The 17,756-nt window shown below is 47.1% G+C and overlaps 1 protein-coding gene across 3 annotated transcripts in view; it reads right to left on the bottom strand.

Annotated features, from left to right (window-relative positions):
• Nucleotides 1–17,756, bottom strand: part of LOC137427197 (amine sulfotransferase-like) — a 490,514-nt gene that overhangs the window by 450,467 nt on the left and 22,291 nt on the right. Inside the window, exons 4-6 of one of the 3 annotated variants that reach the window (XM_078778587.1) lie at nucleotides 4,165–4,256; nucleotides 3,868–4,045; nucleotides 1,924–2,643 (exon numbers count right to left, since the gene is read on the bottom strand). In XM_078778587.1, the coding sequence (XP_078634713.1) occupies nucleotides 2,630–2,643; nucleotides 3,868–4,045; nucleotides 4,165–4,256 (284 nt within the window). In that variant the 3' untranslated portion in view covers nucleotides 1,924–2,629. Of the gene's footprint in view, nucleotides 1–1,923; nucleotides 2,644–2,779; nucleotides 2,929–3,867; nucleotides 4,046–4,164; nucleotides 4,257–17,756 lie in introns of those variants that run through there. The other 2 variants (XM_078778586.1, XM_078778585.1) reach the window with 2 other exon arrangements.

Raw genomic sequence — 17,756 nt, 5'->3', positions numbered from 1 at the left:
GCAGCGAACTCGTGATGCGTTCAGGGAACGTTTCCCAGAACGGGACCCTCCAGCAGCCAAAACCATCTGGGCGAATGTTAGAAAATACCAAGAGCATGGCACTAGCCTCAGCCGCAACAAGGAGAATTCTGATAGGAGGCACACTGGGCGATCGGAAATGAACATTGCAGCAGTAAGGCAGCAAGTTTTGGAGCATCCGAGGGATACCAGCGCAAGACGAAATGGGACGGGATTGCCTTCGGCAACATTCAACCGAATCACAAGACTGGACCTCCACCAACATCCATATCGGATTCACATCCGGCATCAACTTACGCCAGGGGATTTTGCCAGGAGGCTGGTGCTTGCCGGATGGTTGATAGCACGTTGCAAAGCAGATGTCAATTTCCTGCGGTATCTCGTTATCTTGGCATTTAGATAACGTTGTCGTTATCTTGGCACTTGGCATTTAATATGGAATATTTTTTTTTCTTGACTTGGGTTTACTTTCTTAACTCAGTATATCAATCTGGTGAGTTTCTTTTACACTTTGGTGATTTATTTGTTAAAAGAACCATGTCACTGATTGTCTGTCGCAGCAAGAAGTCAACAACAGGATTATATCACAGGTGGCGTGGCAAAATGTACGGACAGGTGCATTTGATGATTGGCTTCACAGTCGGGTATACAAGGGTTGTTGCGTTCTGTATTAGTGGAAAATAACTGCTGCACGTCTCCAAAAGTTATTGCCGCTTCCTTTGGAGATGGTCCGTCAACTCAACAATGCTGTTTGTCATGGAGTGGTGGCTTTACGAAATTACGGCATGAAACAGCATGCTATTGCTCGGCAGATGGCATCACTCAAGGTCAGGTGTCAAAGATCCTGAAACGAAATGCTCAGAGGGGTGTCCCTACTCCAATACCGAGGCCAGGACGTCCCCGCAGAACCACAAGGAGGGATGATCGCCAGCTGCACCGGTTAGTCCGCAATGGTCGTACCAAGTCAGCGAATCGGCTTCGGGCTGAGTGGCAGCAACTGACAAATGTGCCTGTATCCAGTAGGCGAGTCGACCAACGACTGGTTCAAGCAGGCTATCGTGCCAGGCGTCCCCTGAGAAAGCCACACCTGACCAGACAACACCGCCAGCGCCGATTGTAGTGGGCCAGAGAGCACCGTCAATGGCAGCCAGGACACTGGAATCACGTGATCTTCAGTGGCGAGTCTAGATTTCTGGTCTATCGTCAAGATGGCCGCGTCTGAGTGCACAGACAAGTGCATGAAGCCTACAACAAAGATTGTATAGTGCCAAGAGTCCAAGCTGGAGGTGGTGGGGTGACCGTTCGGGCTGCTTTTCATGCAGGGGGCAAAACTGACCTGGTTGTTCTGAATGGAAACCTGAACCAGTTCAAGTACAGGGCCATTCTGGAAGAAACCATTGCTTCCATTTGCTCGTGCAGCCTTTCGAGGAAACGTTGTCTTCCAAGATGACAATGCACGGCCTCATCGTGCTCGCATGATCCAACACTTTCTTGCTGACCGTGGTGAAGAGCATATGGAGTGGCCTGCCATGTCCCCGGATATGAATCCGATAGAGAACTTGTGGGCAGAATTAACGCGTCAAATCGACCACTTTCACCAGCAGCCGACCTCAGTGCGTGAATTGCAGCAGGCTATTGGTCACTGCATGGCAAGCGATTCCTGTCCAAACCTTGGCAAATCTCGTGAACAGCATGCCTCAACGTGTACGTGCTCTCCTGAATGCTCGTGGGGGTTACACGAAGTACTGAACTGTAATTTTACTGTCCGTAATCCCAGTCATAATTTAACTATTGTTTTTGTTAAAAAAAATTTTGGCTAATGTGCAAAATAAAGAGATACTTCTGGAAAACGTACAGAAGTTTAACACAGTACTGTCCATGAATTGAGTTCGATATCAGTTTACATCACTTTCAAGGATCATTTTATTTGTTTCGAAATGTCAAATGTGGTTTTTGTTTCTTTTAAAGGTCACATTAACAAAATCTCGAATAATTTCAACATAATTCCAATTAACTTTTGGTTATAAGACATCTTGAAAAGTAAGTTCACCCCCACACAAAAAATATTCCATATTAAATGCCAAGTCTGTACATACATACAGGGTGGTCCAGAAACCCTGGGCACATTTAGAGGAAAGATTCCTGCAACAAACAACTAAGTTTATTATTGTTCTTTGGTGCAAAACAAAACATGATTACTCGTAAATGGATGTGACCACTTCAACACTCACAGGCATCACACAACAGGGTGAGGTGCATAATGTGATACACAACAGGTGGAGGTGCATCACGTGATATGCAACAGGGTGAGGTGCATCACCTGATATGGATTGGGGTGAGCTTCGGTCACTGTGCTGCACGCATTTGTCTTTGCATTAGTTCTGTTCATTGTGAATTAGACACCCTAATATGAGGGAGGATATCGTGAGACAGAAAATTCGTGCTGTACGCTTGTATTCTGTATCTGGAAATTTGGCTGAAGTTCACAGACAACTTGTCAAATAATGTGGCGCCGACGCAATTGACAGAAGAACCATCGGCAGAAAGAACAAGCAGTTTGATGAAACTGGCAGCATTCTTCCAAAACAGTCACCAGGTATGCCTCATTGCCTCATACTGTTCGAACTGAGGAAAGCAGAGCGGTCATTCAACAACAACTCGACGGTAACACCCCATTATCAATTCGTCGTTTATCAAACGTCACCAACATAAGCCGATCACCGATTCGAAGAATACTACAAGACCTTAATGTGAAACCATGCATACCCAGATTAATTCACCAACTATCTGAGGATGATTTTGACATGTGTGTTGAGGCAGGTGAGACATTGCTTGAGTTAATGGATATGGACAAGGATTTGCAGAACAGGATCTTGTGGTCAGATGAATCCAAGTTTACTTTATCTGGTTCTGTGAATCATCATAACATCATGATATGTGCAGCAGACAACCCACGATTTACTGTTGAGCACAACATCCAGTATCAAGCTAGTGTGTCTGTCTGGGCAGGCATTGTGTCCGTCTGGGCAGGCATTTCTTCTGGAGACATTGTTGGACCAATATTTTTCGAAGAAAATGTGAATGCTGCAAATTACCTTCTAATATTGGAGCATGGAGCAGCATGTTTTTCCACTCAATGATGGCCAAATGTGGTTCATCCATGATGGTGCACCTGCTCATTATGCTGCAAGTGTATGCCAGGCCCTTGATTTGAACTTTCCAGACAAATGGATTGGCCGTCGTGGTCCGGTTGAATGACCGCCGCGGTCTTGTGATTTAACAACACCCTGTGATTTCTTCCTTTGGGGTTTCCGCAAACACAAAGTGTATGTGAGGAATCGTACGACCCTTAGAGACTTGAAACAATTCATCCAGAATGAGACTGCTGCCTTAACGACTGAAACATGCAGAACTGCAAACCTCCCCCCAAAAAATTTTCATCACCAATTTTGTCTCCAATAGTTTCTTGAAAATCCCACTGATCAGCTTCACCATACCGAGAACCTTCAGAGTTGCAAATGACGGCAGAATCGGTACTGGAATCCGAGCTCGAAATACACAATTGGTTTATGTAAGCTGCAATTTGGATCAAGGTGGGTTATGAGTGTGACATCACTGGTGAAAAGTGACACTTTACGGCTTTTTTCGGCACTTAATGATTGGCAAAAAAAAAATCAAGTAAATTTCCCCTTCAAATTGGACTTCAATGGTTTGGGTTTTGCAGGATAAATTTTGAAATTTCAAATAATGATTTTCCATGTTTTTTCAGGAAAAAAAACAATTGTGTTTGGGTCCCCCTTTAGCCCACAACTTTTAGAGCATATACTGTGACTGCTCAATGAAACTCACCTTTTCTTATAAAATCTCCCTTTGAGAGATCATATAAATCCACCATCTTGCTGTAGTTGGTCAATGGGTTGTCCCGCATAGCTTCAAAGGAAGAATGTTTCATCACCTTCTGCACTTGCTCCTCTGTGAGGCTTTTGTCAAGGAACTTGCAGACCCGCTTTACGACAGCAGCCAGGTCCTAAAAACGTGTATGCACAAGCTATGATTATACGACACACACACACACACACACACACACACACACACACACACACACACACACACACACCTTGATCTACGTCAGCACTTCAGTCTCACCTTGGACATTTCCTCATATGTCACATGCAGGAAGTTTTTGTAACCGCTGTTGAGCCAACCCCGGATGTGGTCAAACCAATCACCATATGTATCTGCTCACCACACAAAGCTTTTATACAAAGGTGTTATTGCTCACCTTTAAACATTTATAATCACCATGGTAATTAAATAATTAATGATTGGTGCATTCATTCATTTTGTATTCCACCATGGAATAAATTCATGTATTAACTCGAACAGCGCTCGGTGGCGCGCACACACACAGTACCTCCACTAGGTTGAACAGTTCACATTTTGTATCCCACTGATAGGCCAGACCTGAACCAAAATCTAATCGGCTTATTCTTGACACCTTCCAACTCATCCACCTAGTTTTTGTCATAACCTGTGCACAACGTTGAGATATTGTGCTATATATCGTTTTTGGTGCCATCTCTCAATGATGAAGAATCACTTTCAAAAAATATCGGATTCGGATCTTCACCAAAATCGAATTGATTCGTCCTTGTGACATACCAACCCCTCCACCAAATTCCATCCAAATTGGTCCATAACTTTTTGAGACATCCTGTTCATAGACAGACAAACAAACAGATGGACAGGCAGGGGTGAAAACATAACGAGGTTGCGGAGGTAATGATAGACTAAATGGGGCTTTACTTTACACCTTTCACCTGCGATCACAAAGTTACGTTACCACTGAACTCCATTTTATATATATATATATATATTGTTGCGGATATGAGGATTGCATTTTTTTGATTGTGTGTATTGTAGTGGTAAATTGTTGTGTAACATTGGTTGGATATGGCCCCTCCTGCCTCCAGAGTTGTGTAAAGGTAAAAAGGGCGTCTCGGTAGTCAATTCCATGAAACACCACATTGAAGGACACGATAAAACCCTTGTTCAGTAGCTTATATCTTATTATGTGTTTTAGAGTAAGGCCTTGTCTTCCATTAGAATGACACTCCATTGCACCGAATCAATTAAGAGTAGCTCCCCTTCAATCATTCCATTTCCCAGCCAAACTCTCCATCTGTGGGTAAAGCAGTTCACAAGCGTGGGGTGCACGCTCTCTCATTTCGCTGCTATAGTGAATATGTGCTCCGTGCTCTGTTTGAACAGGAGGGGCGGGGTCACCAGGGAGAGGCAAGCCCAGGGCGCGCCACGAAGGGCGGGGCTGTTCAGCCCCATGCCCAAATAAGGAGACAAGCCCGTGGGATTACCATACAAGGTCACGAAACAGAGCACGGGGGGGGGGGCGGAGCGGGGGGGGGGAGGGTGGTACCGAAACCGAGGGGGGCGTGTCACACCCGCGCTGAAGGTATGAGAGAAGGGTGTGACGATCGCTGGGACAAGCTACACGAGAGATACGGCAGATGAGTCCAGGTGCGTAAGAGGGTTGGCAGTCCACCGGGAGAGAGTTCAGAGTTGCACCGGAGTTGCGTGAGAGATACGAAAAGCCTTTGACAAAGAGCCGCTTCAACCAGCCCCGTTTCAACCCGCCGAGTGACCCTGCCGGCGTGCGCTGTAAAGCCGAATACAAGGAGCTGCCGGCGTGTGCTGTAAAGCCAAATACAAGGAGCTGCCGGCTCCTCGCTTCCCGCCCGGAGTGGACCTGCTCGCTGTGCCCTGTGATCACACCTGCTCATCCCTCCAAACGATTCCTACCCTTCCATACATTTGTGTACATGAGTTTGTTCTGTTCGTGCTGTCCTGGGTAGTAAACTAAGTCAGTATAAGCTAATAATTTGCACTGTGTTACCTGCTTTTTCATGTCCGCTGTAAATACCCGTGACTGCTCTTTTTGCTTATGTGTGTAAATAATAATAAACCCCGTTACTCTTCTGTACGTCTTCTTCTTCCTCTTTGCATTCGTCGTCTTAGTCTTTTCCCGATTGAATAGCGGTGGCACGATATGGCCAATGTTTGGGTGAATCGGGTTTAGTCGGGGAACAACTGTTCGGCCGCTGTGCCTTCGCTCGGCAAACAACATCCTTATCCGCGTACCGTAACAATTGGTGTCAGGAATGTCGGATTCGGACCTGGGACTAAATTTTTTTAGCCAAAATTTTGGAACACCAATTGTACTATTGGCGTAACAATTGGTGTCTGGGAGTGAGATACGAGGCCCGAACCAAATTTTTAAAAACATCTATTAAAAAAAAAAATTTGGTCAAAATTTGGAGTAGCCGAAATTTGCTTTTGTTTTACAAAAACCCGAATTTTGAAATCGCGCCATGGCTGGTCAAGGCAACGGGATGCCGGTGGGAGAGATACAGATAGACGGGGTAGAATCGACCCAGGACCCCAGGGAAGAAGTGGGGAAAATGGTGGAGGAGAGTAAAGAAGGTGTGGTTGAGGGGGTATCAGGCGCACAAAATGGCGCTCTCACGCACGAGGTTGGGGCGGCTGCGGCCGCACCCTTTGTACTACCAACGGTGGCCCAAATGCAAGCCTTCATGGCCCAATTCATGGTGGAAATGCAGAAAGAAAACGACAGTATGGAACGAATGGAAAACAGAATGAGGGCTGATAGTGAGCGAATGAGGGACGAAATGAAGGCTAATAGTCAGCAATTGGGGAACCGGATGGATGCTCAGAGTAAGCAAATTGAAGCAACAACGAACAGAATGAGGGCCGATAGGGAGGAAAGGGAGCAGAGGGACAGAGACCGCAAGTTGGGCGAAAGGGTCCCAGGGGTGCACGAGGAGGTAACGCGGGTCGAGAAGCGCTGGTTGAGCGAAGCGGAGGAAAGCGCGGGTACAATGACGGGGGTAGAAATCGCGACACGGGGTTTGGAAAAGCCGGCGACCGATGAGGTGGAGGGAATTTTATTAAAGCCAACGGTCGTCGAGGTGAGTAAAGAAAAAGCGGAAGTGGGCATTGAAAGTGAAGAGACCGGGGACTTAGAAAACCACTCGCGGCAGGAGGAGGTGATGGAATATGTACAAGGTCGGTACTCAACTCATAATGATGTGCTCACTAACCAAATAAAGAGTTTGCAGGTTTTGGTTCAGGGAGGAAGAAGAACCCTGAAGGTGAGACGTGCTGTGTATTGTGCGGGGAGATTTTGTAAGAGGATGTTTGGCGACAAAAGAACTTTCGCGCGCTTGGGATCGAGGAGGCATCCGGGCGTTGGTGAAGGGTACCGTGTGAGTAAAAATGGCACGCGTGTGAGGAAAAAGTGTGCGTAAAAGGGTGAGCATGTTACGAAGCGCGAGTGTGATACCGAGTGCGAGCGAGAATGCACGTCGGGATGTACGGGGTGTGACACAGGGAGTGAGAGCAATACGGAGTGTACGTGCGAGGGGGAGTGTGACACGAGGAGTGAGTTGGTGGTGGAGCGGCTGCGAGAATGCACGCTTGGAATGGTTTAGGGTGTGCGAGGAAGCACACCTGAGTTGGTGGTAGCGCGAGTGTGGGAGAGCCCATGTGAGCGCGTTAGTGGGTGGATGCCAGAGTGCACGCCCATGGTGAGTGTTACGGAGGACGTAACGGAGGAGAGGTGTGGACCGAGGTGTGCGAACGGCGAGTGTGCGCGAGAGGTGTGGTGTGTAACAGGGAGAGCGTTGGTGGAATGTACGGACGGCGTTGGAGCACCGAGCTCGGTGAGGGTGAAAGGGGTAGCGTATGCGTGTGAGCATGCAGGTGAAGCATCGACGGTAACCGGGTTAGCGTTTAGGGCGACGGATAGCCGATGCGAGCACTCGGGGCACGGTGTGCTTTGTTGGATGCAGGGCCCGGCGCGGATCGAAGCTGCGTCGTTTCTCTTCGAAGCGTCGTTGCCGATTCGGGCTTGGCCCCGCCCTGCACGGTCGAGTCCGGGCCTTGGCGGGCGAGGCGACCGGTCCGGTTCAAGGGCGAGTGGGAGGAAGCGGAACGGTGCCCCCTGGCGGGGACGGGGTTCCGACCGGGGGAGATTGAGCCATCGGGCCCGGGACCGCAAGGTACCGCGCCGAGATGGTGCGTGGAATCTCGGCCCGACCAAACCACCTCCCTTGAACCGAAAGCCGGACGGATTCAACCTGCAGGCGACCAAACCACCCGAATTCATTGCTCGGCTTTACGAAGCCGAGTTTAATGATGTCATGACGCACCGAGGCGAGGATATAGTGGACTGTGATGATGGTGATAGTGATAGTGATTTGATACGAAATTTAGAATAGTGGGTAGAATTGGCAGTAATTGGAAAATTTTTGATTTGTGGAAATTGGACGAGCAAAATTTATAGTGAGAGATGCCCCATGTGATGGGATGGCCAATCCACCATCCCTCACATCAGGGGGGCAAAGGAGCACTAGTTTTATGGGGTTTATGGCAGTGTAAGCTCGCCGAGGGAGGGTTTGGATAATGTGTAGGGCCCTAGAAGATGACATTAGGTAACGTTAAGATTAGTTAGTGACAATGACACCTGTAGTGGGGACGCAGGTAGATTAGAGTGGATGATAATGACGTGGGAGCGCAATAGTTTAAAGGGCGACTGGGAAGCGCAAGTTTCAGAGGGGAGTAGTTAGATGAGATGATGCCGAGTGTTGGAAGTGTATAGAAGTGTATTGTGAAAAGTGTGTGAGGAACAGGTGTGATTGCACAGGTATGCAACTGAACAGGTGTATGGAGCAGTGTATGAGGGAGTGATGGGGATGTGTGCTGTGTTGACCAAATGGTCCAGGAAGAGGAGGAGGGTGCAGGTGGCACCAGGTGTGAGTGCACAGGTGTGCAACAACAGGTATGAGGAACAGGTGTATGGAATAAATGGTAGTGTGGAGTATATGGAGTATTGGAATGGATGGTCGTGGAGTGAGTATGATGGAAACTATGGAGTGGAGTGGATGGTGCGAAGGTGTGAATGGGGGAAGAGTGGACCCCCATCACGGATACCCGGGGCGGGTAGTGTAAGTGTTAGGTAGAGGGTACAGGTAAATTGTGGTTGGATATTGGCATCTGTGGTGCGAGGTGAAAGAATGGTATTTGGATGGGTGCATTAGTGTTGTGGAAATGGCTGGGCGTGTAGCCTGTTAGTGTGTGTAGTTGGTTTGGGCACTCCACCACTGTGAGGATGTCGGCCAGGTGAGGCCGCAGGTGGGCTCTGGGAGCCGGTAGAGTTGTTGTGGATGGGGCCCGAGGATCCGGAGGACGGACCCGGGTAGCCCAGTGCCAGAGGGCACCAAGGGGTGACAGAGCCAGGAGGGGCCTTCCCCAGTTAGTTAGGTTAGGGTGAGGAGCTAGGTAAGCTCGGGTGGCAACTGCAGTGGTGGAGGTGTGCAGGTGGGTAGACCTGCTGGGAGAGCTGCACGACCCAGCCCAGAAATTGTGCAAGGGCACCGGGAGATGAATCGGGGGAGTGAGACCCCAAATTGAGAAGCACCACAGTTTGGTCAATGGGAATTGGTTTTTAGAACCCATAGTGTAAGTTGGCCAATGGATTGGCAGGGAGAGACCCCGGGTAGAGTAAAGTGTGTTAAAGTCATTTAGAGGATAGTTAGGATGAAGAATCTCCTTGCACCATCTACATGCACTCACCTGAGATGACGTACCTCCACACCATGCCAGGTTGTTTTTATTATTTTTATGTGCAAATGTTTTGGATTGTGAGACGCATCATGACGTGGGTGTGACATTGTGCTTGATGTTCCATCTCTTCCTCCTTATGAGGATTGATGATGAATTTGGTGATGGCAAGTTTTGGATAGAGGGATTGTGGAGACGAATTTGGTGTAGGGGAAATATGGGGAAGACGTGACAGTAGTGACGAATTTGTAAATGTGTAGATTTTGTACATATGGGGTAAGGGCAAGGGTAGTGTAGGTGACAGGGGGGTGACGTACGGTAGGGACGAGCTTTCTCACTGCGCCCTCCGTACGCATTTCACCTTGCATTGCCTTATTGATGTGTACCCTTGTGACCTTACCCCTCGCTCATCTGTCTTCCCCCTTTTGTCTCCCACATGACCTGTGCGCCATTGGGCGCCGAGGGGAGCGTGCGTGAGTCCGCCATTGTGCGCCCGGAACTCCCAGAACCAGCTGACTGCATCGATGCACCACATTATGGACCACATGCCTGTGGCCGAGCACCACGTATGGACCCCATGGGTTGGGGCATGGCCCCTCTTCTGGAACCGGCCATGAAGGCCCGAAATCTTGCTGGCGGACCTTGGCCACAGGGCACCGATGCCCCACAGGTGAACCACACGTAGTCGGCCCTGTGGGCCATAAATAAAGAAAATAACATGGGACACGTTGGGTGCAAGTTTTAATGCAAATAGGCCGCCAGCAAAGGAAAAGACAACATCTGGAAGAACAAATAATAATAGCCAGCAGAGGGAGCCGAAGAGCAAGAGACCACCTGCAGGGTTAGGGGTTGTTGATTTATTTTTATTCATGAACACTGATGAACAATGGTGACTGCACCGCTTGGTGCTTGAGGGTGTGTTGGTGCGTTTTGGGTGCTTTCATGGTGCATTGATGCAGAGCAGACTGTCTCCCCCCCAGAAAGAACAATTACAGGTCCTGGGTTAGTTTTGTAAATAAAAGTAGCGTCAATTGTAAATAATGCTCCCCACCGTCAGTGTGTAGTTTGAAGACCATTCCGCAATTCGGTTAGCTGTGGGCATGAGTCTGTTATGCAGGTTGCAATGGAGCAGCGAGACATATTTATCTATGTTTTAAAACTGTCGCACTCAGGGTCAGGTTAAAAGTAGAGGGAACTACACCTACGTGTCACACTAAATTAAAGTTATAGGCCCGGGGCGTGCCTAGGAGGAGGAGGGTGCAGTGTTGCGGATATGAGGATTGCATTTTTTTGATTGTGTGTATTGTAGTGGTACATTGTTGTGTAACATTGGTTGGATATGGCCCCTCCTGCCTCCAGAGTTGTGTAAAGGTAAAAATAGCGTCTCGGTAGTTAATTCCATGAAACACCACATTGAAGGACACGATAAAACCCTTGTTCAGTAGCTTATATCTTATTATGTGTTTTAGAGTAAGGCCTTGTCTTCCATTAGAATGACACTCCATTGCTCCGAATCAATTAAGAGTAGCTCCCCTTCAATCATTCCATTTCCCAGCCAAACTCTCCATCTGTGGGTAAAGCAGTTCACAAGCGTGGGGTGCACGCCCTCTCATTTCGCTGCTATAGTGAATATGTGCTCCGTGCTCTGTTTGAACAGGAGGGGCGGGGTCGCCAGGGAGAGGCAAGCCCAGGGCGCGCCACGAAGGGCGGGGCTGTTCAGCCCCATGCCCAAATAAGGAAACAAGCCTGTGGCTCGCCACGAGGGGTGTGCCGTCGGCGCCATGCCCAAATAAGGAGACAAGCCCGTGGGATTACCATACAAGGTCACGAAACAGAGCACGGGGGGGGGGGGGGGGAGGGCGGTACCCAAACCGAGGGGGGCGTGTCACACCCGCGCTGAAGGTATGAGAGAAGGGTGCGACGATCGCTGGGACAAGCTACACGAGAGATACGGCAGATGAGTCCAGGTGCGTAAGAGGGTTGGCAGTCCACCGGGAGAGAGTTCAGAGTTGCACCGGAGTTGCGTGAGAGATACGAAAAGCCTTTGACAAAGAGCCGCTTCAACCAGCCCCGTTTCAACCCGCCGAGTGACCCTGCCGGCGTGCGCTGTAAAGCCGAATACAAGGAGCTGCCGGCGTGCGCTGTAAAGCCAAATACAAGGAGCTGCCGGCTCCTCGCTTCCCGCCGGAGTGGACCTGCTCGCTGTGCCCTGTGATCCCACCTGCTCATCCCTCCAAACGATTCCTACCCTTCCATCCATTTGCGTACGTGAGTTTGTTCTGTTCGTGCTGTCCTGGGTAGTAAACTAAGTCAGTATAAGCTAGTAATTTGCACTGTGTTACCTGCTTTTTCATGTCCGCTGTAAATACCCGTGACTGCTGTTTTTGCTTATGTGTGTAAATAATAATAAACCCCATTACTCTTCTGTACGTCTTCTTCTTCCTCTTTGCATTCGTCGTCTTAGTCTTTTCCCGATTGAATAGCGGTGGCGCGATACGGCCAACATTTGGGTGAATCGGGTTTAGTCGGGGAACAACTGTTCGGCCGCGGTGCCTTCGCTCGGCAAACAACATCCTTAACCGCGTACCGTAACAATATATATATATATATATATATATATATATATATATATATATATATATATACATACAGTGGAACCTTGACTTACGAGTGCCCCAACTTACGAGTTTTTCGAGATACGAGCCGTCGCTCGGGCGGTTTATTGCTTTGAGATGCGAGCCGAGATCTGAGTTACGAGCTTTCGCCACCCGGTCACGTGGTTATCTTACCGTGCAAGTACAGTATCTGTGCCGTATATTGCTGCATTTTTGTTTTCGCATGTTGGTTATTTTGAGTTTACGCCGCCAGGTGGGTTCTGGTCACGTGGTTATCTTGCCGTGCAAGTACAGTATCTCTGTCGTATAGCGCTGCATTTTTGTTTTCGCATGTTGGTTATTTTGAGTTTACGCCACCAGATGGGTTCTGGTGACGTGGTTATCTTGCCGTGCAAGTACAGTATCTCTGCCGTCAACTTGTTCAGAGTGCCGGCGATAGCTCGCCTTCTCTTTGTGGAAAACACGGTACTGAGAAGAAGAAGAGGATGATGTGCTTGGATATAAAACACGCAATCGTCGAAAAACATGAGCGAGGTGTCGAGGAGGACGTATATAACGGCAGAGGAGAAGAGCATGCCAGGCCACAACTTGTGGATATAAAACACGCAATCGTCGTGTTTTATATAAAACTTGTGCTTGGATATAAAACACGCAATCGTCGAAAAACATGAGCGAGGTGCCGAGGAGGACGTATATAACGGCAGAGGAGAAGAGCATGCCAGGCCACAACTTGTTCAGAGTGCCGGCGATAGCTCGCCTTCTCTTTGTGGAAAACACGGTACTGAGAAGAAGAAGAGGATGATGTGCTTGGATATAAAACACGCAATCGTCGAAAAATATGAGCGAGGTGTCGAGGAGGACGTATATAACGGCAGAGGAGAAGAGCATGCCAGGCCACAACTTGTGGATATAAAACACGCAATCGTCGTGTTTTATATAAAACTTGTGCTTGGATATAAAACACGCAATCGTCGAAAAACATGAGCGAGGTGCCGAGGAGGACGTATATAATGGCAGAGGAGAAGAGCATGCCAGGCCACAACTTGTTCAGAGTGCCGGCGATAGCTCGCCTTCTCTTTGTGGAAAACACGGTGAGATCCTTAACATCCAACAACTAATGGGACGCAAACGGGGCGCCCAGTTTAGCGGTACACACATTGATGAATCACCCTGCCTGTGATTCACCCATGACAGGTTATAGCTGGGTCGGGATTCAAACCCAGGCTGGACAGTTTAGACTTTAGAGTCAAGTGTGCGTACCTCCAGTCCAGGCCATCCTGCCAACTTGTATGCTGCATACAGGTGAAATATAAAGCGCGAGATATTTTTATATATACTGTATATTTTTTTAAAAATTGGTGTGGTTTTTGGCGGGCTGGAACGGATTAATAGCATTTCAATGCATTTCAATGGGGAAATTTGATTTGAGATACGAGCAATTTGAGTTACGAGCTCGGTCACAGAACGAATTAAACTCGTAAGTCAAGGTTCCACTGTATATATATATATACATATATATATACATATATATATATATATATATATATATATGTATATATATATGTATATATATATATACACACACACACAGAGGGGGCTGCAAAAGTAGGTATACAGTAATGAAAAACAAAACGTGCGCACAAAACGTATTTCATTGATTATACAAGCATATCAATAATAACATATCAATAATAACATATCAATAATAAACATATCAATAATAAACATATGAATCCCTAAATTACATATTACAAATAATTACATTTCCCTAAATTACAAATAATTACATAAACGTAATACTGGTATAATTCTTACTGTATACCTACTTTTGCAGCCCCCTGTATATATATATATATATATACAGACGGCATTTAATATGGAATATTTTTTTGTGGGGGTGAACTTACTTTTCAAAATGACTTAGAACCAAAAGTTCATTGGAATTATGTTGAAATTATTCTAGATTTTGTTCATGTGACTTTTAAAAGAAACAAAAACCACATTTGACATTTCGAAACAAATAAATTGATCCTTGAAAGTGATGTAAACTGATATCGAACTCAATTCATGGACAGTACTGTGTTAAACCCTCTGTACGTTTTCCAGAAGTATCTCTTTATTTTGCACATTAGCCAAAAATTTTTTTAACAAAAACAAAAGTTAAATTATGACTGGGATTACGGACAGTAAAATTACAGTTCAGTACTTCGTGTAACCCCCACGAGCATTCAGGAGAGCACGTACACGTCGAGGCATGCTGTTCACGAGATTTGCCAAGGTTTGGACAGGAATCGCTTGCCGTGCACTGACAATAGTCTGCTGCAATTCACGCACAGAGGTAGGCTGCTGGTCCAAGTTGTCGATTTGACGCGTTAATTCTGCCCACAAGTTCTCTATCGGATTCATATCCGGGGACATGGCAGGCCACTCCATATGCTCTACACCACGGTCAGCAAGAAAGTGTTGGATCACGCGAGCACGATGAGGCCGTGCATTGTCATCTTGGAAGACAAAGTTTCCTCGAAAGGCTGCACGAGCAAATGGAAGCAATGTTTCTTCCTGAATGGCCCTGTACTTCAACTGGTTCAGGTTTCCATTCAGAACAACCAGGTCAGTTTTGCCCCCTGCATGAAAAGCAGCCCAAACGGTCACCCCACCACCTCCACCTTGGACTCTTGGCACTATACAATCTTTGTTGTAGGCTTCATGCACTTGTCTGCACACTCGGACGTGGCCATCTTGACGATAGACCAGAAATCTAGGCTCGTCACTGAAGATCACATGATTCCAGTGTCCTGGCTGCCATTGACGGTGCTCTCTGGCCCACTGCAATCGGCGATGGCAGTGTTGTCTGGTCAGGCGTGGCTTTCTCAGGGGACGCCTGGCACGATAGCCTGTTTGATCCAGTCATTGGTTGACTCGCCTTCTGGATACAGGCACATTTGTCAGTTGCTGCCACTCAGCCCTAAGCCGATTAGCTGACTTGGTACGGCCATTGCGGACTAACCGGTGCAGCTGGCGATCAACCCTCCTTGTGGTTCTGTGGGGACGTCCTGGCCTCGGTATTGGAGTAGGGACACCCCTCTGAGCATTTCGTTTCAGGATATTTGACACCTGACCTTGAGTGATGCCATACTGCCGAGCAATAGCACGCTCTTTCATGCTGTAATTTCGTAAAGCCACCACTCCATGACAAACAGCATTGTCGAATTGACGGACCATCTCCAGAGGAAGCGGCAATAACTTTTGGAGACGTGCAGCAGTTGTTTTCCACTAATACAGAATGCAACAACCCTTGTATACCCGACTGTGAAGCCAATCGTCAAATGCACCTTTCCGTACATTTTGCCACGCCACCTGTGATATAATCCTGTTGTTGACTTCTTGCTGCGGCAGACAATCAGTGACATGGTTCTTTTAACAAATAAATCACAAAAGTGTAAAAGAAACTCACCAGATTGATATACCGAGTTCAGAAAGTAAACCCAAGTCAAGAAAAATATATATATTCCATATTAAATGCCAAGTCTGTATATATATATATATATATATATATATATATATATATATATATATATATATATATATATATATATATATATATATATATATATATATATACATAAGTTCAAAACACACCTGGTCACAAGTGTGCCGCACTGACCGGGTCCTCAGTCGAGGTCCTCAGCCGAGGTCCTCAGCATCATCCCGTTTCGGCCCTTCAACCTCGATACGGTCAGCTAAGGTGGGCCAGCAGGGGCACATACACATCCACATGCAGCAACTACACCTGGTTGCGTACATACCCCCACCCCCAGCCAGTGCGAACAACAACAACAACACCACATCCAGAATCCACAGCACCAAACAAACATGGTGGAACACTCAAACACCCACCTTTATACCCTTCACCACTCACCAACAAAACACACCAGATCATTCATACACCCATACACACCCATACACACACATACACACATACACACACATACATACAGAACACCAACCAAGCAACCACCTACACTTACATCATACACCACTCAATACACAAAAACACACACTCATGCAAAAAGTAATTCATGCAAAAACACACACCCTCACCCACTCACTCATACACAAAATAAGAAATAATAATGGTAACAAAAAAAAACACACACACACAACCAACCTACACCGTTCGACGTGCCTCCATAAACTTCCTCCATATCCAAAATGAGCCTTTCAAGGCAACCTGGGCCACCTTGTCACACACCCTCCCTCTTTCTGTCCCACACATTCCCAGCCTAGCAAGAAATGCAGAAAAGGAATTGCCAATATACCCTCTACACCCCACCTCAAATGGCTGACACGAAACTCGCCAACCCTTCTCCCGGCACTCTGCCTCCAGCTCACTGTACTTTCCGCTCTTCCTCTCGTGCACCTCGATGTTCTCTTCCTAAGGTACCGACAACTCCCCTAAGATGACCTGTCTTGTTGCACTTGACCAAATGACAATGTCAGGCCGCAACCTTGTCACCAAATCTCCTCTGGGAATACCAATTGTGGCTTTAGGTCTGCCACCACCTGCCAATCACAAGCATCTGACAGCCCTCTTGCTTTCCACCTCCTCCCCTTTCCACCTCTTACCACTTGGCCCTCATTGACAAACCACACCTCTCCCCCATCAGTCTCCTTCTCCACTCCTCTCTCTCTCGATCTCAGCACCTCTTGTTGCACCATCTGCACCACCACCGCACCACTACATATATACAAGATCAAGGCTCGTTTAAGAGATAAACACACGTCAGCACATAAAACACAGAAAACAAACGGACACATAATAGACTGGGTCAATTTTCTGAAAATGTGCATATTTAAAGTGCTGAAGGCAAATCATGTTAATTTAGGGCACACAAGGTTTTTAGGGGTATTGAGCCGTGCTGAACTCAAATCTGCTGTATGCCCAGCTCAAAAATGGCCGATAATGCCTCAAAATTGAGAAATCCAAGATGGCCACCACCGCCGGGCTGAAATGTATTTATGTACATATCTTTTTGACTAAACAAGGTAGAAACTTGAATGAAATGTGCTTTTGTAGGTTTTCATCTCACTATAATTCACCAAATGTCTGTCTGTCCGTTCGAAGGTACCGCAAAAACGGCTCAATCGATCGCAACGATATTTTGGGTGGGTATTCCTGGGACCCCTGGCAGTAAAATAGGCTATATTGTTTTTCCAATTTTTCCAAGTTTTCCAATTTTCCAGTTTTTCCAAACACGATGGAATAATATTTACCGATATGAACAGTGATGTGACTTTTGTTGAAATTATTCGTACCAGGAGAGAGTAGATCGACTCCGGACAAACTCTTCCTATATAAACGTGCGGCTCCGAAGTAACACGGCAGCGTGTACAAAGCGACTGAGAAACAGGTGTAGCGGCCGCTTCCGTGTTACAGATTCGGCGCGCACTCTTCACACATAATCG

The sequence above is a fragment of the Myxine glutinosa genome, chromosome 5 (genome assembly GCF_964187855.1).
Source record: "Myxine glutinosa chromosome 5, kmMyxGlut1.1, whole genome shotgun sequence".
Taxonomy (NCBI): domain Eukaryota; kingdom Metazoa; phylum Chordata; class Myxini; order Myxiniformes; family Myxinidae; genus Myxine; species Myxine glutinosa.
Note: the sequence above shows the minus strand (reverse complement) of the source record. Positions and strands in the feature narration are given on the sequence as shown.